General features: G+C 50.4%; 1 protein-coding gene across 18 annotated transcripts in view; it reads right to left on the bottom strand.

Moving 5' to 3' along the window:
- Positions 1-21,517, bottom strand: part of CIITA (class II major histocompatibility complex transactivator) — a 61,363-nt gene that overhangs the window by 15,184 nt on the left and 24,662 nt on the right. For 8 of the 18 annotated variants that reach the window (XM_063618170.1, XM_055242553.2, XM_063618171.1 and 5 more), the window contains 13 exons: positions 20,848-20,892; positions 20,224-20,370; positions 19,607-19,750; positions 18,514-18,678; positions 17,597-17,665; positions 14,267-15,917; positions 13,229-13,387; positions 12,157-12,228; positions 7,360-7,440; positions 6,551-6,643; positions 4,476-4,562; positions 755-838; positions 514-597 (listed from right to left, as the gene is read on the bottom strand). In XM_063618170.1, the coding sequence (XP_063474240.1) occupies positions 514-597; positions 755-838; positions 4,476-4,562; positions 6,551-6,643; positions 7,360-7,440; positions 12,157-12,228; positions 13,229-13,387; positions 14,267-15,917; positions 17,597-17,665; positions 18,514-18,678; positions 19,607-19,750; positions 20,224-20,370; positions 20,848-20,892 (2,881 nt within the window). Of the gene's footprint in view, positions 1-513; positions 598-754; positions 839-4,475; positions 4,563-6,550; positions 6,644-7,359; positions 7,441-12,156; positions 12,229-13,228; positions 13,471-14,266; positions 15,918-17,596; positions 17,666-18,513; positions 18,679-19,606; positions 19,751-20,223; positions 20,371-20,847; positions 20,893-21,517 lie in introns of those variants that run through there. The other 10 variants (XM_063618175.1, XM_063618178.1, XM_063618174.1 and 7 more) reach the window with 4 other exon arrangements.

Genomic DNA, 21,517 nt, shown 5'->3' on the forward strand with positions numbered 1-21,517 from the left:
AGGTTAGTTAACTGCTCTGTGCTTTATTTTCCTCATCTGTAAAATGGATCTTGTAAGACCCACCCTGTGCGTCGTAGAAGAGGTGAGTGATTGTGGAGATAAAGGTGCTTTGAAAGAATATAAAGTAACTAGTATGGGACATCATGGTGACTTAATAAAAGATAAACCTGAGCCACATGAAAGTGCCAATTTTATAGGTCAAAAATGGGTGGATGTCAGCAATTTCATATGGTTCGGCCTAATATAGCATTTATTGGGCATTTTTGTGTGCCAGCTACTGTTGTTATAAGAGCTCTGTAGGGCTTGATTAGTTTAAGCCTCACAAAACCTCTTGGGTGGTTATTATTACCATCCTCACTTTACAAATGAAGCTGAGGCCAGAGGGGGAAGTGTCTGCTCACCCAGGGTTGCAGATTGGTGAAGGGAAGAGCGTGATTTCAGCTCTGGGGTCACACTGGGCCACACGCCTGGGGAGTGAGTTGTTCTCCACCCACCAGGGTTGCCTGGACTTACGCCAGTGTCTCCACATGAGGACACCTCCGAAGGCTGGCAGCGAGTTGCTGGGCCCCGGCAGCCGTGAACTTGTTGTACTGGACGCTGGCAAGAGAAACTCACCTTGGGGCCTGGCCCTTGGGACTCCCAGCCCCAGACCAAGACCACCCCCACACCCAGCCCTTCTAGGACACCAGGGAGAGACCCTCAGTGTCCCCCACCCCGGGGCTGAGCCACCCACCGCCCAGACTCCCACACTCACTCCATCACCCGGAGGGACACCATATCCGGAAGCACACGAGCCAGGCTCTCGGCTCCCACGTCGCAGATGCAGTTATTGTACAAGCTGTCGGAAACAGAGGCCAGGGGAAGGGATTGGAGGCCCATGTGTGGTCAGCCTTCCAGAAGCCACCACCCGTAGCTTCCAGAAAAAGCCTGGTCCCACCATCCCTGGGGGAAGGAACAAATATTGATTGCACAAGAGCCTGGCATTGTGCCATTGGGATGGTTCCCATTTTCCAGATATGAAAATAGATGCTAGGAATGAATAAGTGACTTGCTCAGAGTTTCTTTCCCCAAGTCCCACTAGTTCTCTTGTTCAGGGCTGTGGTGATTGCTTCTAGGGTCTCGGTGTCCCCTGCAGCCTGGAGGTCAGCCCCGTGGGAGTCACCACCTACTGGGATTACTGCCCCATTTTAAAGACAGGCAAACCAAGACCCAGAGACTTGAGACCACTTCTCTGTGGTCAAACAGTGATCCCAGGAAAACAGCAGGACTAAAAGGAAGTCATTTCTTGCCTTACTGTGTGGAAACTCCCAGGAGAACGACTTCCCAAGTTCAAATCCCAGCTATGCCTCTTACTGCCTATGTGACCTTGGGCAAGCTACTCAACTCTTCTGAGACTCAGTTTGCCTACCTGTAAAGTGGGCGTGATAGAGTCATTGTGGGGAGGAGTAAATGAATCAATGCTGGTATAACATTTAGAATATGCTTTGGTGCCTAGAATGAACTAAATGTTAGCTATGGCTCTGACTACCTCACAGGAACATTGGTGAGGTCACATGAGTTAACACAGAGGGCGTGACCAGCACTGGGGGCAGGAAGAGAAAAAGCCAGTCACTGGGCCAGCTCCAGTTTCTGCGGTGTATTCACAACCAGCGTTAGTAGCAGCGAAAATAGCATGATGAGTGTCATTGATGCCAACTTCGGCTGTTTACTTGACACCAAGCAGCCTTTTAACAGGCCAGGTGCTGCTGCGGGTATGATTTCAGGGCCATGACTTTGCCATGATTCAGCCTCAGAGCTCCCTTGCAGGGCTGCATATAAAAGCAGCAGGTGCAGTGACTCACACCTGTAATCCCAGCACTTTGGGAGGCCGAGGTGGGTAGATCACCTAAGGTCAGGAGTTTGAGACCAGCCTGACCAACACGGCGAAACCCCATCTCTACTAAAAATACAAAATTAGCCGGGTGTGATGGCACATGCCTATAATCCCAGCTACTCGGGAGGCTGAGGCAGGAGAATTGCTTGAAGCCGGGAGGCAGAGTTGCAGTGAACTGAGATTGCACTCCAGCCTTGGCAACAAGAGCAAAACTCTGTCTTGAAAAAAAAGAAAAAAAATAAAAGCAGCAGGTTTACACTGCTGCCAAGTGGATTCAGGCTAAATCAACTCATATCACAGGTCGGCTGGTACCAGTGCAGAAACTAGATGGGGGTTTTGCAATCTCTGAACCCTGGATACCCTTCCTCCACCCCACAGGGAGAGTAATCTAACCATATTTCATCGATGCCAAGACATATATGTCACCATTTGAATATCATTGAGATCAGGATGTGTCTTATAACCAATAGCATGTCACAGTTTGCATTTTGTCCTCATATTGGGGTCTTACAATGGATGGCATCTTAGATTCCATGAGATATGATGTTTCTTAAAGTGTAAATCAGGGTGGGCATGGTGGCTCACACCCGTAATCCCAGCACTTTGGGAGGCTGAGGTGGGTGGATCGCCTGGACCCCGGATCTCAAGACCAGTCTGGGCCACATGGCGAAACCCTGTCTCTACTGAAAACACAAAAATAGCCTGGTGTGGTGGTGGGCGTCTGTAATCCCAGCTATTTGGGAGGCTGAGGCATGAGAATCACTTGAACCCACGAGGCAGTGCTTTCAGTGAGCTGAGATCATGCCACTGCACCTTAGCCTGGGCGATAAAGTGAGACTTGGTCTCAAAAAGAAAAGAAAAGAAAAGAAAGAAGAGAAGAGAAGAGAAGAGAAGAGAAAAGAAAGTGTAAATCAGATCAAGTGTCACCTTCCCAAGCCCACCTACTTTTCCATTCACACTGAAAAAAACTGCAAATACCTCTTGTGACCCACAAGGGCCTCCCTGTGTGATCTGGATTTCCCTGACCTCCCCTACTTCCACCATTGCCCAGCCTCTGTCCCTCATTCACTACACACAGCCACAGTGGCCCTTGTGACCCTCAAGACCCAGCCCCTTTTCCCACTTAGGGCCTTTGCACCTGCTATTCTTTCTTCCTAGAGTCCTTTTCCCCTAGAGCTTCCCACAAAAGAATCATCTCCCCAGAGGTCCTGTACCCTCCTGGGGCTTGTTAGTTTCCTTCCTAGCATGAATCACTGTTTTACAATATTTTATTTATGTATGTGCCTAATTCCTACTATGCAAAGAAATTCAAAAACAAGGAACGACATCTCTCTAGTTCATATTTGTATCTCTAGTTTTTAGCACAACTATGAACCAAACAGATTCTATTTTTGCTTTTGAGTTTCTTTGCATAGGAAGAAGTAAGCACCTACATAAATAAAATATTGTAAAACAGTGATCATGCTGGGAAGAAACTAACAAGGCTCAGGAGGGTACAGGACCCAGCTACTTGGGAGGCTGAGGTGGGAGGTTCGCTTGAGTCCAGGTAGTCAAGGCTATAGTGAGCTATCATTGCACCCCTGCACTCCAACCTGGGTGAGACCCCATCTCCAAATAAATAAATAAATAAGGTGGCTGGGCATGGTGGCTCACACCTGTAATCCTAGTACTCACTTTGGGAGGCCGAGGCAGGTGGATCACCTGAGATCAGGAGTTTGGGACCAGCCTGGCCAACATGGCGCAACCCTGTCTCTACTAAAAATATAAAAACTAGCTGGACGTGGTGGTGGGCGCCTATAATCCCAGCTACTTGGAACACTGAGGCAGGAGCATTGCTTGAACCTGGGGGACAGAAGTTGCAGTGAGCTGAGATCACACCACTTCACTCCAGCCTGGGTGACAGAGCGAGACTCCATCTCAAAAACAAAAATTAAAAAAATTAAAAATAAATAAATAATAAGGGACCAAATGCCATCTTTCCTGGGAATCTGACTCTGGCTGTCCTCAGTAAGTGAAGAGCTCTGGCGAAGAGGAGAGCAGTTTCTCCCAGTCTGGCGAGTGAGAAGACCTGGTAATGCTGGGTTGGATGACTGGGGCTCTGGTCCAAGCTCAGTCCTCTCATTATCTCTGGGACCATACCAGGGCCTGGCTGGAAGTCACTCAAAAGCAAGAGGTGCTATGCCAACGCCTACCAGAAGGTGGCAGTGAAACACTGACCGACATGTAAGTGACAAGGCCGGCAAAAGCTGCCGTGCGTGGTTAGCCTTCCAGAAGTCACCACCCCTAGGTTCCAGAAAAAGCTTGGCCCCGCCATCCCTGGGGGAAAAGGACCAATATTTATTGCACAACAGAACCTGGCATTGTTACAAGTGCTTACATAGACTATTAGGATGGTTCCCATTTTCCAGGTAAGAAAACGGGCTAGGAATGAATAAGTGACTTGCCCAGAGTTTCTTTCCCCAGGTCCCGCTAATCCTTTTGTTCAGGGCTGTGGTGATTTCTTCTAGGGTCTCAGTGTCCCCTGCAGCCAGCACGATGTGGGTTCCCTGCGCTCTGCAGCCCCCCGGCTCAGCACCTGACCAGTAGCCGGGGCCCCACTCACCTTAGCCTGAGCAGGGATGCAGCGAGTGAAGGCAGGGCCTCTGCGAGTTTGTAGGCACCCAGGTCTGTGATGCTGTTCTGGGACAGGCTGTGGGGACACAGTGAGGGGGACGGCTCAGGACCAAACTTGCATGCCTCCCTTTGACCTCAAGGAGAGTTCTGGGTCATAGGCTGTGAATGGCGCTGTAGACAGACTAAAGCTACCTCTCGGTAAATAAGAGGATACCGTTAGGTTCTGTGGCCAAGCGGGAGGGCAGGGATGAGGAGGTGGATGGGAGGGACAGCGCACCCTCCTGCTCCCACCTGTCCCGTGATTTTACAACGTCCCCTCTTTTCCCTCTGCGCCACTTTTCAGCACTATAATGAAATAAGTGTTGGCATTATTTGTTTAATGGCTGTGTAATCCTTTCTGCCGGGTTGTGGGCTTCATATGGAGCAGGGCTGTGTCTGTTTTGCTCATTACTGTATCCCCGTGCCTAGAGCACTGCCAGGCACATAGTCGGTGCTCAATAAATACTTAAGTGGGGTGGTGGGTAAGAAAGGGAGGGAGGGAAGGACTAAGGAGAAGAAATGTAGCTCACAGTGTTACCTAGGACACTAGAAATTACTGGAGAAGTCCCACAGTCCTACAATTAAGGAAATTGCTAAGTAAATTCCGGTAAATTATTTGGCCATCCTAAGACCTTGGTTGTGAGGGGGAGTGTGGGAAGATTTTGATATCCTCTAGGTTCAGTAAAAAATCATGTTGAACTGGGCGTGGTGGCTCATGCCTGTAATCCCAGAACTTTGGGAGGATGAGGTGGGCGGATCACTTGAGGTCAGGAGTTCAAGACCATTCTGGCTAACCTGGTGAAACCCCCTCTCTACTAAAAATACAAAAATTAGTTGGGTGTGGTGGTGCATGCCTGTAATTCCAGCTACTTGGGAGGCTGAGGTGGGAGAATTGCTTGAACCCAGGAGGTGATGTTTGCAATAAACAGATCGTACCACTGCACTCCAGCCTGGGCTACAGAGCGAGACTCCATCCCAAAAAAAAAAAAAAAAAATCCCATTGAACCAGGCGCGGTGACTCATGCCTGTAATCCCAGTACTTTGGGAGGCAGAGGCAGGAGGATGTCTTGAGCTCAGAAGTTCAAGACCAGCCTGGGCAACATGGTGAAACCACATGTCTACAAAAATATACAAAAATTAGCGGGACGTGGTGGCATGAACCTGTCCCAGCTACTCAGAAGGTTGACATGGGAGGATTGCTTGAGCCTAGGAGATTGAGGCTGCAGTGAGCTATGATCACACCACTGCATTCCACCCTGGGTGACAGAGCGAGACCTTGCCTGAAAAAAAGAAAAAAATCACATTGATCCTCCTGTATCTTATCCATCTCTAACTTCCCAGAGCCCAGAACAGTTTTTAAAAAGTTTGACTGTTTTGATAATAATGCTTTATTGATAAATCCTAATCTATCTCTCCTATTTCACCCCCTAGTATAATTTTCTGTCACCAAACATTATTTTCATTACTGTATACTTTATAATTACTGACTTGTTTACTTGTTCGTTGTGTCTCTTCACTAGAATTTAAGATTCCTGAGGTCAGGGGATTTATTTGTTTTGTTTAAAGCTGGGTCTTCAGGGCCGAGAAAGGTGCCTGCACATAGTAGGTCCTCCTTAAATATTTGTTGATTAAATTAATAAATGCTTGGGTAATTAAATAAAGAAATGATTGAGTGAGTGGTTGGATGAGTGAGTAAAGAAATGACTGCATGAGTGAATGGATGAATCATTGAATGGGAGGATGAATGGCTGATTGAATAGGTGAGTGAATGAATGAATGAATGGATGGATGAATCCACAGGGGCTGGGCATGGTAAGTCACACCTATAATCCCAGCACTTTGGGAAGCTGAGGTGAGGAGATTCCTTGAGGCCAGGAGTTCAAGGCTGCAGAGCTATGAACTATATTCTAGCCTGGGTGACATAGCAAGCCCTTGTCTAAAAAAACAAATTTAAATTAATTTTTAAAAAGTCAGTTGGACTTTGGGGGCCAGATTCAGCAGGAAGGGCAGGCCCAGCTCACTCACTTGAGGGTTTCCAAGGACTTCAGCTGGGGGAAGGTGGCTGAGAGCTGCGAGACACCCTCGTCCCCAATCTTGTTCTCACTCAGTGCATCCAGGCTGCAGGTGGAATCAGATGGGGGCCATCAGCTAGCGTCCGGGGGCCATCCGACCCTTCCCATCCCAGTGTGGGCCTCCTCAGCCATGGCACCTGCCCTTCCCACCCCCCAGCTCTAATACACCATAGGCAGCTGGCACACTCCTGAGCTTTTCAGACCAGGACTTCATCACCTGGGGGCTCCAACCAGCCAGCCAGAGGGCAAAGTTTAACTCATGATGGACTTGAATCCCTGTTTAGCTTCTTAGGAACTAAGCCCCTGAGGCTTGGCAACTTCCTTAACCTGCATTGTAAAGTAGGACTATGTTCCCCAACCCCTCCCCAGCTGAATTGCTGAGAGCGGCAAATGAGGTTGTGAGGAAAAGAGTTTCAAAGGTCACGAAAGGATCCACAACTTTTTTTTATCACTGGGGATTCCCATCTGATGTGGAGTCATCTCATCACTCATATGCCAGCCACGTTGAGGATGCAGTAGGCGGAAGAGAGAAAAAATGGGACAAAATGAGGGCTTTTCTCTCTGCATGTGCCTTGTGGGCAGGATTTGGGGTTGTCAAAACCCAGAGGTTGCTGGGCACTGTAGCATGCACCTGTGGTCCCAGCTACTCAGGAGGCTGAGGCAGGAGGACGACTTGAGCACAGAATTCGAGGCTGCAGTGAGCTATGATCACAGCACTGCACTCAGATGTTGAGAGGAAGGGGTCCCAGAGTCTATACTCACTCCAGATGCTGCAGGGAGGAAAAGGCCGTGAGGATCCGCACCAGTTTGGGGAAAGCCTGGGGGCCTGAGATGGGGCCCAGCCTAGGAGGCAAAGAGCAAGGGTAAGACCTCCAGTCACAGTCACAGCCCCTCATTCAGCCCCAGGATGGGGCAGAGACAAGGCACAGAAGTCAGGTCCTGTCTGAGGCCCCTCCTCTTCCCTTCCACCCCAGCCTCTTAGGTCCCTGCAACCCTTCCACGTAGGACCCTGATCTTTTCTGCTTGGGGTAGATTTCATAGCCCCCCATAAGAGGCCAGCTGAGGCTGGGAACAGTGGCTCATGTCTGTAATTCCAGCATTTTGGGAGGCCAAGGTAAGAGGACTGCTTGAGCCCAGGAGTTCAGGACCAGCTTGGGCAACATAGTGAGACTCAGTCTCTACAAAAAATACAATAATTAGCCAAGTGTGGTGGTGTGTCCTGCGGTCTCAGCTTCTTAGGAGGTTGAGGCTGAAGGATTGCTTGAGCCCAGGAGGTGGAGGATGCAGTGAGCCATGATCACACCACTGCACTCCAGCCTGGCTAAGAGTGAGACCCTGTCTAAAAAAAAAAAAAAAAAAAAAAAAAGAAAAAGAGGTAAGTTGGGCTCCCAGCTTGGGGCTCCCCAGCTTTTGTCTCTAAGTAGGGAGCCAGTTCTTACTCTTCCCAACATCCACAGATACCCTTCTCCCTCCCCAGCCTGGGGAAGGGATCCTGAAATGCCAGCTGAGGACCACCACCAGTGGTAAACCAGGTGGTTGACTAATATGCCTTTGCATTTTAATAACAAAAGGAAACATTTGTTGAGCATTTATTATAAGCCAGGGACATACTAGGCCCTTCCCTCAGCCTAGATCTCATTTACTCCTCAAGACTCTGAGCTATGGGCTTTTACCTCCATTTTACATATGGGGAAACTGAGGCACTAGGAGATCAAATAGCTCACACAGGGTCACACAGCCTGGATCAACATTTAGACCAGACTTCAAGGGGATGAGAAAAATAAGGACAATGGAGGGCCATTTAGTTTAAAAATATGGTTAAATGCATTCCATATAAAGAGCTGTCTTTTATTCTGCAATTATGTCCTTTGAACTTTTTCAATATTAAAATGATTATTCTTTGGTAAAATTACGGTGCCAGCAGTGGGTATTTTGTTGTTATTTGTTTGTTTGAATGAGCATCCTTGATAAAAATTAAAAAACAGTAACTGCACACAGTCACTCGAATTCATTCTGAAATGTTCTCAGCCTCTGAAATCCTGAAGTCTTAGAACACTGGCCTCAGCAAAAGGCCACAGGATCAGAGCTTGACTCCAGGATCTGGCATTTGGCTCCCTGCTAAAGGCCTTGGCAAATCCCTTCACCCTTAAGTCTTGATCTCCTCAAATATTTCACCCCAATCTTAAGGGGTTCTTGGATTAAGGCATTCATTGTTAAATATTGACCACTTGCCTACTATGTGCCAGGCCCAGGGAGGAAAGCTGTGGGCCAAACAGACGAAAATCCCTGCCTTCTGGGTGCTGACATTCCAGTGGGGAAGAGAGACAGGTAATCAAAGAAATCGGAAAGCAAGCTGATGTCTGAGACAATGAATCATATGGAAATGTACAGTGGTGAGGTGGATGGAGTTTTTTTTTTTTAACCATGAGGGGGATGGAGTTTTGTTTTCTTTCTTTCTTTCTTTATTTATTTATTTTTGAGACAGGGTCTCACTCTGTCATCCAAGCTGGACTGCAGTGGCGCGATCTCAGCTCACTGCAACCTCCGCCTCCCGGTTTCAAGTGATTCTCCTGCCTCAGCCTCCCAAGTAGCTGTGACTACACGCCCCTGCCACCATGCCCACCTAATTTTTTTTGTATTTTTAGTAGAGATGGGGTTTCACTATGTTGGCCAGGCTGGTCTCGAACTCCTGGCCTTGTGATCCACCCGCCTCGGCCTCCCAAAGTGCTGGGATTACAGGCATAAGCCACTGTGCCTGGCCAGAGTTTTATTTTTAAATGTGAGGGTCAGAAAAGGCCTCACTGAGGCCAGGCGTGGTGGCACATGCCTGTAATCCCAGCACTTTGGGAGGCCGAGGTGGGGGGATCACGAGGTCAGGAGATTGAGATCATCCTGGCTAACACGGTGAAACGCTGTCTCTACTAAAAATACAAAAAATTAGCCAGGCGTGGTGGCATGTGCCTGTAGTCCCAGCTACTCTGGAGGCTGAGGCGGGAGAATCACTTGAACTTGGGAGGAGGAGGTTACAGTGAGTCGAGGTTGTACCACTGCACTCCAGCCTGGGTGACAGATTGAGGCTCCATCTCAAAAAAAGAAAAAGAAAAAAAGAAAGAAAGAAAGAAAGAGAGAGAGAAAGAGAGAGGGAGGGAGGGAGGGAGGGAAAGAAAGGAAGAAAGAGGGAAAGAAAGAAAAGAAAAGGCCTCACTGAGTAAAGACCAGAGGAGGTGAAGGCGTGAGCCATGCAGATATCTGGGGAGAAGCATTCCAGGCAGAGGGCACAGCCAGTGCAAAGGCCTGGAGGCAGAAGCATGCCTAGGAGGTTGAAAGCCAGCAAGGAGGCCCTGTGGCTGGAATGGAGAGAGCACCCAGCGAGTGTAGGGGATAAGCGTGAACAGGTGAGTGGGGACTGAACTGGGGAAGGACTCTGTGTACAAATGAAGTCCCTGTAGGGTTTTGAGCAGCTAAGCACCCTGATTTGACAGACAGATGAGGTCTACAGGGTGCCTGGCACAGTAGAAGCCTGAGAAAATGCCAGAAATAGTCTTTTCCTTCCTTCCTTCCTTCCTCAGAACCTCCTTGGGGGCTTCTGGTCTCCAGGTGGCTGGTCACCCAGCTCTAGGCTGTTCCACCCCATGGCCACTGTTCTCTAGAGCGCAGTTCCGATCTTGAACTAGGGGCTTTTTCAGCTGAAAATAGTTTAAGGCCAGAAAGGGCCCTCAGTTATTGTTTTCAGACATTTCCCCTTTTGAGCATCATTTTTACTTCTGGACAAATTTAGCACCTTGTCTCTGTTCAAAACAAGAGACACTGGCTTTTTTCTTGGGCACAGGAGAGCAGTGATCAGGGAGAGCTGATAGCTGTGGGTGACCAGCTAGGGGACCATGGGCAAGTCACTTAACCTCACCAGGCCTCAGTCTCCTCATCTGTAAAATGGGGAAGATGATGACTGTCTGTCTTCCACAGCAGCTCTTGAGATTAATGAGATTATATATAAAATGCACTGAATTACAGGCTGGGCATGGTGGCTTACGACTGTAATCCCAGCACTTTGTGAGGCTGAGGTAGAAGGATTTCTTGAGCGCAGTAGCTCGAGACCAGACTGGGCAACATGGTGAAACCCTGTTTCTACAAAAATTACAAAAATTAGCCAGGTGGGGCATGCCTGTAGTCCTGGCTACTAGGGAGGCTGAGGTGGGAGGATCACTTGAGCCCAGGGAGGTTGAGGCTGTGGTGAGCTGTGATTGTGCCACTGAACTCCAGCCTGAGGGACAGAGTAAGATTCTGCCTCAAGAAAGAAAAGAAAAGAAAAGGAGGAAAGGAAAGGAAAGGGAAAAGAAGGAAGGAAGGGAAGGAAGGAAAGAGAAAGAGAATGGAAAGAAAGAGAGACAGGAGAGAAAGGAAAGAAGAAAAGAAAGAGAGAGAGAAGGAGGGAGGAAGGAAGGAAGAGAGAGAGAGAAAGAAAGAAAGAGAAAGAAAGAAAGAAAGAAAAAGGAAGAAAGAAAGAAAAGAAAAGAGAAGAAAGGGGGAAGGAGGGAGGGAGGGAAGGAAGGAAGGAAGAAGGGAGGGAGGGAAGGAAAGGAAAGGAAGGGAAAGGAAAGAAAGAGAGAGAAAGAAAGAAAGAAAAAGCTGTATTCTGACAGATCTAAATATAATAATTATTGTGCTTTCTTGGGGCCCATGTATGGTGGGCTGCCCCTCCTCAGTGACCCAGACACAACTGGACTCCCTAGAGCCCTGCCTAGGTCTCCATTTCTGTCACCCCAGCAGCACTGCCTAGGGTGTTGGCCCCCAGCCCTGGCCACACATAGAGCGACCGACTGTCCCAGTTTGCCTGGGACTGAGGGGCTTCTTGGGATGCAAGACTTTCAGTTTTCAAACCAGGATAGTCCCAGGCAAGTAGGGTTGCTTTTTCATCCTAGGTGCACATCAAAAGTTCCTGGGAATCCCTCAAAATGGGGGAAAGATTCTCCCCAGGGAGGCCATCCCTTGGCTGTGGAAGTAAAAAAGCTCAGGCACAAGGGACGTTGTGCAGTTCCCGGCCACAGGAGGGAAAAGGACTCCTCCTATGGAGTGGCATCCTCCTATGGAAGGTTGGGGACACACTGGGCCTTTTCTGATCCCTGGCCAAATTACAATTCCTGGAAAGCCTTTCTTACTCCCCTCTCCCCACTCAGCTCATTCCTTATCCTCACTGAAGCTTCAATGCAGATATCACCTCCTCCAGGAAGTCCCCCTGACCTCCTCCAGAGGGGAGTTGATTAGACTGTCAGCTCACTGAGGACAGCAGCCTCAGTCATTCAAGTGCTCAATACATCTGTTGAATGAGTGATGGGAATGATCATGTTAACCAGCAAACGGGTCCATTAGCTTCAAATCTGAGAACCCCCAGCATTTGCCCACACTGGTCACTTTCCAGCTGCTGGAAGCTATTTCCAAAGTGGTGGGCAAGAGGGTAAGAAAGATCCTAGAGATCCATCTCCTTTCAGGTGGTACAAGCCCAGCTAATGCTGCAGGGGAAACCTTGCGCAGACCCACAAGACAATCCACCCCGTTGCTTACGCAAACTCCAGTTTCTTTAGGTCCCGAACAGCAGGGAGCTCCCCAGCTGTGTCTTCCGAGGAACTTCTCGTCCTAGAGAGAACAGGCAATGTTAGGGGGAGCAGGCACTGCTGTCGCTGAGCCCTTACCCATGGGTCCCATGATGGCTGCCCCACTGCCCCAAATTCCCCAGGGGGATTGCTTTCCTTGGGGCAATTGCTGTCCCCCTCTTAAAAAAAAAGATCTGTCTGGGTGCGGTGCCACATGACTATAGTCCCAGCACTTTGGGAGGCTGAGGCAGGAGGATTGCTTGAGGTCAGGAGTTCAAGACCAGCCTGGGCAACATAGCAAGATCCCTGTGTCTACAAAAACTTAAGAAATCATCCGGTTTGATGACATGCACCTATAATCCCAGCTACTTGGGAGGCCGAGGCAGGAGGATCGCTTGAGCTCAGGACTTCCGAAGCTACAGTAAGCTATGATCGCACTACTGTACTCTAGCCTGGTAGACACAGCGAGACTCTGTCTTTAAGAAATAATAAAAATAAAAATAAAAGATCTCAGGACTGTATCTTTCATGGAAATGAGCCTCAGATTAGGCACTTACCAGTATCTATCCCAGACAGCACTTAAGAGGTGCTCAAACAATGTGTGATGAAGGAATGAATGAAAGACGGTTAACTTGTTCTGTAATCAAGTTTTGTCTGCCTTCTGGACCTTAGCTCTGCCATCTATAAATTCGGGACAACAGTTGTGCTAAACGCCTCAAAGGGTGGCAGTAGGTGTCACTTCTGTTACTAGATGCACAAGGCATCCTTGTTAACTCCTAGAAGGGGAGAGGTTCTCCATGGCTTTAGCTAAGACTTGAGCACATGATGGCAGGTTTTGAATGCAGCAAAGTTTTCAATTCTGGGGGCTCTGCCTGGGCAGTGAGTGCAGTCGGAGACTCTCGGTAGCCATTGCCCAGAAAGAGGGCATGGGGTGTCCCAGAGGACAGGGGGCACTGGAAATGCCCATGACAAACTTGAGAATGGGTCCTACATGTCCTCAACCTGCATGGCGTGAGCCACCTCCCATCTGCCTCTCCCCTCACCTCTGAGTCTGCACAAGCTTTCCCAGGTCTTCCACATCCTTCAGGGACTTGACTTTGAAAGGCTCGATGGTGAACTTCTCCTCTGCTGCCTGAAGTAGCTTGGTCTCCCCATGCTGCCGCAGGGACTCCCACAGCGCCACTGTGTCGCTCAAGGCAGCCCTGTGGAGGGAGGGCCTCAGACCCAGGCACGGTGACCAGGCTAGACCTTAATGGAAGGGCAGCTCCATGAAGGGTCCTCCTACCTATTAAAATACTTTCTTTCCTTAGTTCAACCTCTACCTTTCCCAGAAAGCCTTCTATGTCCACTCCAGCCTTTATTGGTTCCTACTTTCTCACAACTCACACAGTGGTTTTCTTTCCCTTTTTGCTTCGGCTACCAGGAAGCTCACTGCTAAATTATTGGCACAATTCTGTAGGACCTTACAGCTTGGGTAAAGTATGTTTAGGGGGAAATATGGAAGCAATCCTCTGGAGATTAAGCTGAAATGCTCAAGCAGATTGCAGACCGACTTAATGAAACCAAATTAAGGAATTTAGACTTCATCCTGACAGTGGTGGAGTGTACCTGAAGGATTGTAAGCAGGGATGAGACACAATCAGATTCAAGTTCTGAGAAGATTGGTCTGGTTGCTGAATATAAAATAGAGTGGAAGAGGAGAGAATGGAGGCAGACAGTCCAAGGGGAGGCCATGGCTTTACTCTTAGCATAAGAAAACGGTGGCTTGCTTAGGGGGTGGAAAGAATAAAACAAATTTGAGCCCAGGTCAGTCTCAGATTCTAGACATATCCCAGTGACTGGCACATGGCGGGCCTTCAAATATTGATTGGAAGAATGCCACTGCCTCTCACTTGCTGTGTGGCAAGTGGCTGCCTCTCTCTGAGCCTCAACATCCTCATCTTAAAAATGGAGAGAATCCATTCTGCCCCACCCGGCTGCTCTGCATACTAAAAGAGACCCCACAGAGCACTGGGCTTGGCACCAAGACCACAGTTAATGCCCAACACAAGGATGCCTCTTCCCCAAGCCCCTCGCCCCACCTGAAACCTGTGACACAGCTGAGTCCCACGAGGCTCCCCAATCCAGAGGGGCAAATGCCAGTGCTGCGGAGGTCCAGGGAGAAGTCTTGGCCCGCCGCCTCCAAGGCCTTGCCCAGTACATGTGCATCAGGAGGCGTGAGACGGGTGCCCAGAAAAGAGAGGCAGGCGGGGAGCTCCTGCACCACGTGCTGCCAAATTCCAGCCTCCTCCGCCTCGTGGGCGCAGTGCAGCAGCTCCAGCAGCTGCCGCGCCCGCAGGGTCCCCGGCTGCAGCCGCCTCAGGTACCTCGCAAGCACCTTCTGCTTCCTGTCCGCCAAGGCAGTCGCCGATGGCCCGACTAGGGCTCCCAGGCAGCGGGGGCGAGGCTGGAAGATCAGCCCGGCCAGAAAGCGTGGCACGCCCTCCAGCCAGTTGTCATAGGGCCTCTTCTTCCTTGGGGTCAATGCTAGATACTGCGGGAGCTCCTTGTCCTTGATGTCGCCATTCAGAGCCAGCCACAGGGCCCCCAGGAAGCATTGCAGGAGGAAGCTGGGGAAGGCCAGCTCGGACTCAGCGGCCCCCGGGGGGTGTTTCACTAAGCCTTTGGCCATCGCCCAGTTCTTCACGTCTGCGGATGGGAACTGGTCCTCCTGTAGGGTACTTTGGTGTCTGCGGCCCAGCTCCCAGGCCAGCTTGGCCAGCTCTGCCAGGGCCCCCGGGGGGCTGTTGAGGGCTGCACGGCCCAGCAGGCCGACATAGAGTCCCGTGAGCGTGGAGGGCAGCTTGGCGTCCTCCCCAAGCTCCAGCAGGGCCTCTGAGAGCTGGCACACTGCCCGGCACAAAGTGGGGCTGTGGCTGTGACTGAGAAGAAATGGCCGGTCCCGGAGGAGCGTCAGGGCTCTGTCTTGGTGCTCAGTCATGCCTGAGCTCTCAAAGTAGCGCATCACGTAGGCCTGGGCCTGCTCCGTGGAGAAGCCGCACAGCTCAAATAGGGTGTCGGCCTTGCTCAGGCTCTGGACCAGGCGGCCCCGGGGCCGGGCTGTGAGGAGGAGGGTGCAACCTCGGAGCAGCGTCTTCTGGAAAAGGCCGGCCAGCAGCCCCCGGAGGGAGCAGGGCTCCGCCGGTGCCGGTCCGCACGTGCTGTGCAGGAAGCCATCTTGCGCTTCCAGCTCCTCGAAGGCGTCTAGGATGAGCAGAACACGGTCAGGTCTCTTCAAGATGTGGCTGAAAACCTCATCGGCTGCCACGAGTGGCTGTGGGCCCAGGGAGAAGAGCAGATCCTGCAGGCGATAGGCATACCCCGGACGGTTCAAGCAGTGGCAGGGGACAGAGAAGACAAAGTCGTACTGGGGAAGCCGGCCACAAGCCCAGGCCCGGCTCACTGCCCCAGCCCAATAGCTCTTGCCCTGACCAGCTTTGCCCAGCACAGCAATCACTCGTGTCTCACGCGGCCGCCGGTGCTCTTTGGCAGCCAACAGCAGCTCAGCCAGGCCTCCCTGGGCCAGCTGCCGTTCTGCCCAGTCCGGGGTGGCCAGTTCCCGCTCCAGGCTCTTGCTGCTGCTTCTCTCCAGCCTGGCCCGCACCAGATCCACCTCCACCAGGATGCCATCGGGGCCTGCGGGCTCGGCCCGATACGTGTCCTGCAGTGAGCGGTAGAACTGCTCCACCGGCTCTGCAAAGGCCAGGGGAGTGTCAGGGTAGGGATATGCCAGAGGCAGGGCCAGGGCCAGCCACCACAAGGCCAGCACTGCCACCATCATTTGCATCTGTTCCCCACACAGTTTTTGTTTGTTTATTTTGTTTTGCTTTGAGACAGGGTCTGGCTTTTTCGCCCAGGCTGGAATGCAGTGGTGTGATCACAGCTCGCTGCAGCGTCAACCTCCTGGGCTCACGCAATCCTCCTGACTCCACTTCCCAAGTAGCTGGGACCACAGACATGTGACACCATGCCCAGATAATTTTTTGATTTTTTTGTAGAGATGGGGTCTCACTATGTTGCCCAGGCTGGAGTGCAGTGGCACAATCATGGCCCACCGCAGACTCAACCTTGCAGGCTCAAGCAATCCTCCCACCTCAGCCTCCTGAGTAGCTGGGACTACAGGCGACCACTGCCATGCCTGGCTAATTTTTCTATTTTGTTTTTTGTAGAGATAAGTTCTCACTATTTTGCCCAGGCTGGTCTTGAACTCCTGGGCTCAAGCAATCCTTCCGCCTTGGCCTCCCAAAGTGCTGGGATTACAGGTGTGAGCCACCACATCTGGCCCCCATACAGTCTTCATCAACTGCTTCATTCAGTCATCCACTCATTCATTAGTTCACTCATTTCCACACCCGTTCCTTCACTCATCCTCTCTCTTGTTTAAGTGTCCACTCCTTTTAGACCTTTTCTCTGTCTCTTTTTTTTTTTTGTGATGGCTCCTGCTCTGTCGCCCAGGCTGGAGGGCACTGGCGCAATCTCAGCTCACGGCAACCTCCACCTCCTGGGTTTAAGCGATTCTCCTGCCTTGGCCTCCCAAGTAGCTGGGATTACAGGCACCCACTACCAAGCCTGGCTAATTTTTGTATTTTTAATGGAGATGGGGTTTCACTATGTTGGCCAGGCTGGTCTCGAACTTCTGACCCCAGGTGATCCACCCGCCTTGGCCTCCCAAAGTGCTGGGATTACAGGAGTAAGCTACCATGCATGGCCACCTTTTCTCATTCCTTCATTTACTCACTAACCTTTTTCTTCGCTTGATCACTACTCACTCTCCGTGGGAAGGTCATGGGAGGGAGTGTTAAGAGTTAAGACAGTGGAGCCCACGTGTCTGGGTTCAAATCCCAGCTGTACCACTTGTTGGAGCAATTCTGAGCATGCTATACATCCCACCATGCCTCAGTAGCCTCATCTGGAAAATGGGGATAATATTGGGATTGTGTGAGATGTTAACAATTTAATATACCTAACATGCTTAGACCAGTATGTGAGAGTAAGCATTTAGTAATTTAGTAATTCTCCTATTCACTGGTTTATTCTCACTTTCCATTGCTCCTATCCTCATCCACTTCTCACTTCATCCACTCACTCACTTCATCATTCGCTTGCCCCTCATTCATTCTCTCAGCCTGAAAATGAAATGTCAACACCCAGTGCAGGCTTATTGAAGAGCCATAAATATTATTTGAGGGAGTGGTGGAGTAAATGGTGAAATGATGGCATCATCAAATAAGTGAATGAATGAATGAATAAATAAATGAATGTGTGAGCCAACAAAGAAGGGATTGAATAAGTGTCAAGTGAATGAGTGATGTGAAGCCAGATTCGGGCTTCCATCTCCAGCACCCAGGGCAGAGAGATCCCGCACAACTCACCAGGCCATTTTGGAAGCTTGTTGGAGACCTCTCCAGCTGCCTGGCTTTGGGTGGGGGACGTCTTGTGCTCTGGAGATGGAGAAGCAGGTGCCAGATTTAGGGTGAGGGTTACCCTTGGGGACTCCCCTTCCTCTGGGCCACTTAGTCCTTACAGCCTTCATGGGCAGAGTTTCCCAAGACGGAGGTTATAAGATAGAGGCCTGAGGCTGTATCTAACTCAAAGATGTCTTTCTTTGGCCAACTGTACTTTTAAAAATTTCACTCATGTTTAAAAAAAAAAATCACAATATCAGGCTGGGTGCAGTGGCTCACGCCTGTAATCCCAGCACTTTGGGAGGCCAAGGCAGGTGGATCACTTGAGATCAGGAGTTCGAGACCAGCCTGGCCAACATGGTAAAACTCATCTCTACTGAAATTACAAAAATTAGCTGGGTGTGATGGTGCACACGTGTAATTCCAGCTGCTCCGGAGGCTGAGGCAGGAGAATCACTTGAACCTGTAGGGCGGAGGTTGCAGTGAGCTGAGATCACACCACTGCACTCTAGCCTGGGCAACAGAGCAAGGCTCCATCTCAACAATAAATAAATAATAAAATAAAAATTAAAAAATCACAATATCTATGTAAAAATCAGGGTTTTCAGCTTCAAAAGATCTGACCACATTGTCTGGCTTTTCTGCTGGGTAACAAGCAGCTGAAGGCTGACGGCTGTATTTGGATGGGATGTGGATTCTCTAGCTGTCCATTCTCCCACAACCATGCCTCCACTCCCTGGAGACCCTCCCTGTCCTGAATGACCCCTAAATATGACCTGTTGTCCCTACAGGCAGCTTTGCTTGTGGATCTTACTTGAGACTATTCCTTCCCCAGGGCCTCGATCCTGCTTCTAGTATCTCTCACAGGCCCTGAGGGTCCTTACCTGTCATGTTTGCTCGGGAGGTCAGGGCAGGTTCAGGCATGCTGGGCAGGTCAGTGGCTGATGGAGCGAAGGGGCTGGTGGAGCCTGGCCGGTCTGGAGATGTTGGGAGGCCGTGGACAGTGAGTCCACTGGGAGGGGGTACTTGGCTGGCCTGGGGCACCTCACCTACATTCGGGGTGGAGAGGGGTGTGAGAATAACCGGGTATTGATTCCAGAAACGCTCTTGGGTCACCCCTACTCCAAACCGGGCTGTGGAGCTCAGGAAGTCTGGAGAGAAGAGAGGAGAACTTCCAAAGGAAGGTATTTCAGGACAGAGCTGAGGAAAGAGCTCTGGAGTTACATCTAGCCCCTGGAACCTCGCTTTTCCAATCTGTGAAATGGGTGCAATTAGCTCATAAGGAGCTTAGGGCAGGTACTACTATTGCACTCTTCCTGCTCTGTGGTCAGTGCTCATTTTCCTAGATATCAGGAACTGCTTCTCTGCTTCTGAGATACCAGTGTGTTATACTGAAACTTTCATGCAACCATGAATTGATGCTCTGGACTTGAGTGGAAGCAACCTCCTGGCCTCATCCCTGAGAGCCCAAACACACCTTCCCTGGGACAATTCACAACCCCTCAGTGTTGTGGGTCAGTAGGGACCATTTTACTGATTAAGAAACAAGACAAATCAGAGAAAGCTATGCAAGGATGCACACCAAACTATTCACATCAGTATACTAAAAGAGTGAGAGAGACAGTGAATTCTTGTAAACATCACTTATCATTAGCTTATTAATGAGGATGTATTGACGTTGCAATTGAAAAACAAAAACATTTAAAAAAATAAGGAAAAACTAAGGGTCAGAAGGGGAAAGCAACATATGGAAGGCCACACAAGCACTCTTGGTCATGCACCCAGACCACCTCAGGAATCTCTGCTTCTCTGCTTTGATTTTTGGGAAATAGGGGCAGAGAAAGTTGTGCTGGGGAGGGAGGATCATGAGAAGGTGCTAGGGCACCACTGCCAAGTGTGTAGAGTATGGGGAGGATGAGGTCAGGGAGTAGTCAGGTAGGAGGGAGAGGTGGTCGGGGAGCCAGGCCCTGCACTCACCGTGGTAGATGAATATACTGGAGACCCCTGTTCCAGCCCCAGAGATTTGCCAGAGCCCCTGGGGCAGAGTGGAGATGGTGGAGACAAACTGGATGGGTCCCTCAGGGAGATTCAGGCAGCTCAATGAGGAACTGGAGGAAGGTACTACAAGAGACAAAGGCAGTGAGGTGGGATCTTGCATAGCACCTGTGTTTGCCATTCTGCTTTTGCTTATTTGATTAATGTCTGACTCCTCTAAAGGGCCGTAATTTCCCTAAGAGCAGTAGCTGTTTCTGTCCTGCCCTGATGGAATTCTTAGCACCTAGCAGATCAGTTGGCACAGAGAAGGGGCTCCATGAAGAGCTGATGAATGACTAAGGCTGGCAGGTGAATGCCCTAATTGGTAGAGATTCCCTCCTAATCCTCGCACGGATGTGTTTCCTTCTGAGGCATGTTCTTTGCCAGAGATTGAGCTGATTGGGGCCCCAAGGATAAAACTGGCTGGGGCAGAGGTGAGTGACACTGATAGGGTGGGGGAGGGGTAAGGTCCAGTTCCTGATAGTCCCTGCCTTAGTGTCAACTCCTCATCCACCTCCCAAGAGGGAGAAAGCCCACCCTCTCCAAGCCCCCTAACATACTGGGCATCTGGTCAGTTTTCTCCAGGCACATCTGGCCGGAGTCTGGCTCCTCGTTGAACAGAGCAGGCAGTGGCAGGCAGGGCAGGGTGGAGGAGTCATTCCCTGGTTCCATTAGGAAACTGCCAGTCACCACAGTGGGGGGCTCAGCTGTGAGGAAGGGGGCTGTGTTAGAGGCTGGGTGCTTGGAGGGGTCTTCCTGGGATGGGGAGGGCCCCGGAGTGGCATGGATGTCTCTCCTGACAGAGGAAATGCTTGTCATCTTCTCAGCCCTGGCTGCAGCTGCGTTGATCAGCAACTGCTCTGTGCCAGGCAGCCCCCCAGTCCTCTCCTTGTGACTTGGCTCAGAGCTTTGCTGAGCAGGACCCTAGGGCCTCCACACAGAGAGCTGGGGCAGAATAGAACCTATGAACAAGCTGTTAGCTCCAAGCCCCTACCACCTTCCACAAAGAGTTGTGAGCCCCTCAGGGGATCCTAAGGGGCCCCAAGCTCTCAGGCTTTACCCAAAGAAGGGCAGGGGCTGCACCATGCACCGTCCCCATCAGACTTGGGCCAGGAGTTCAATCTCTTCCATCCCCTCCCCAAGGCATCCACCCCTCCCAACCCCAGCCCACCTGCCCTGCTCACCTGGCTTCCGGTGCTTCAGGTCTGCTGGAAGCTCCTCTGGGAAGGCTGCAGAGAGAGCATGTGATAAGCTGCCCCAGGGAGAGGATGTCCCAAGTCAGAAGGGGCTCAGGCTCTAGCAGGCCATATGGCCTTAATTTCAAGGCTGGGAAGTAGTCTTGGGGGTCCCCTTTCCTCCCCTTCCTCTAACCATTCCAAACCCAGCTCCTTGGCTTGAACCCAAACCTCATCTCAAACCACCCCAGGCAGTGCAGCAGCAGAAGAGGCTGAGTCACAAATGGGGACACAACATGGGTTTGGGCCAAAAAACAAAACAAAATGAAACAAAGCAACCTGCTTTTGAATCCCTTCCTAGCTGTGTGCCTTTGCAATGCAGCTTCTCTGAAACTTCGATCTCACATCTATGAAATGGGGATGGTGGTTCCTGCATTGCAGGAGTATGCCAGAAATCAGTGAGTGAGTATCAAGCACTCACAGCAACAGATTAAAAACCCACGTGTCCCTTAGCAAGGGGCTGCTTAAACAAATTATGGTTTATCTACCCAACGAAACACCATATGGCCTTAAAAGAAAGGATGCTGAAGTACACAAGGGGAAGTGTAAATCTGCAATTTACATTTGAAATGTACATTGAAATGTACCAAAAATATAATGAGTGGGTAGGTGGATGGAT

This window comes from Symphalangus syndactylus, chromosome 14, assembly GCF_028878055.3.
Source record: "Symphalangus syndactylus isolate Jambi chromosome 14, NHGRI_mSymSyn1-v2.1_pri, whole genome shotgun sequence".
In the NCBI taxonomy this organism is placed as follows: domain Eukaryota; kingdom Metazoa; phylum Chordata; class Mammalia; order Primates; family Hylobatidae; genus Symphalangus; species Symphalangus syndactylus.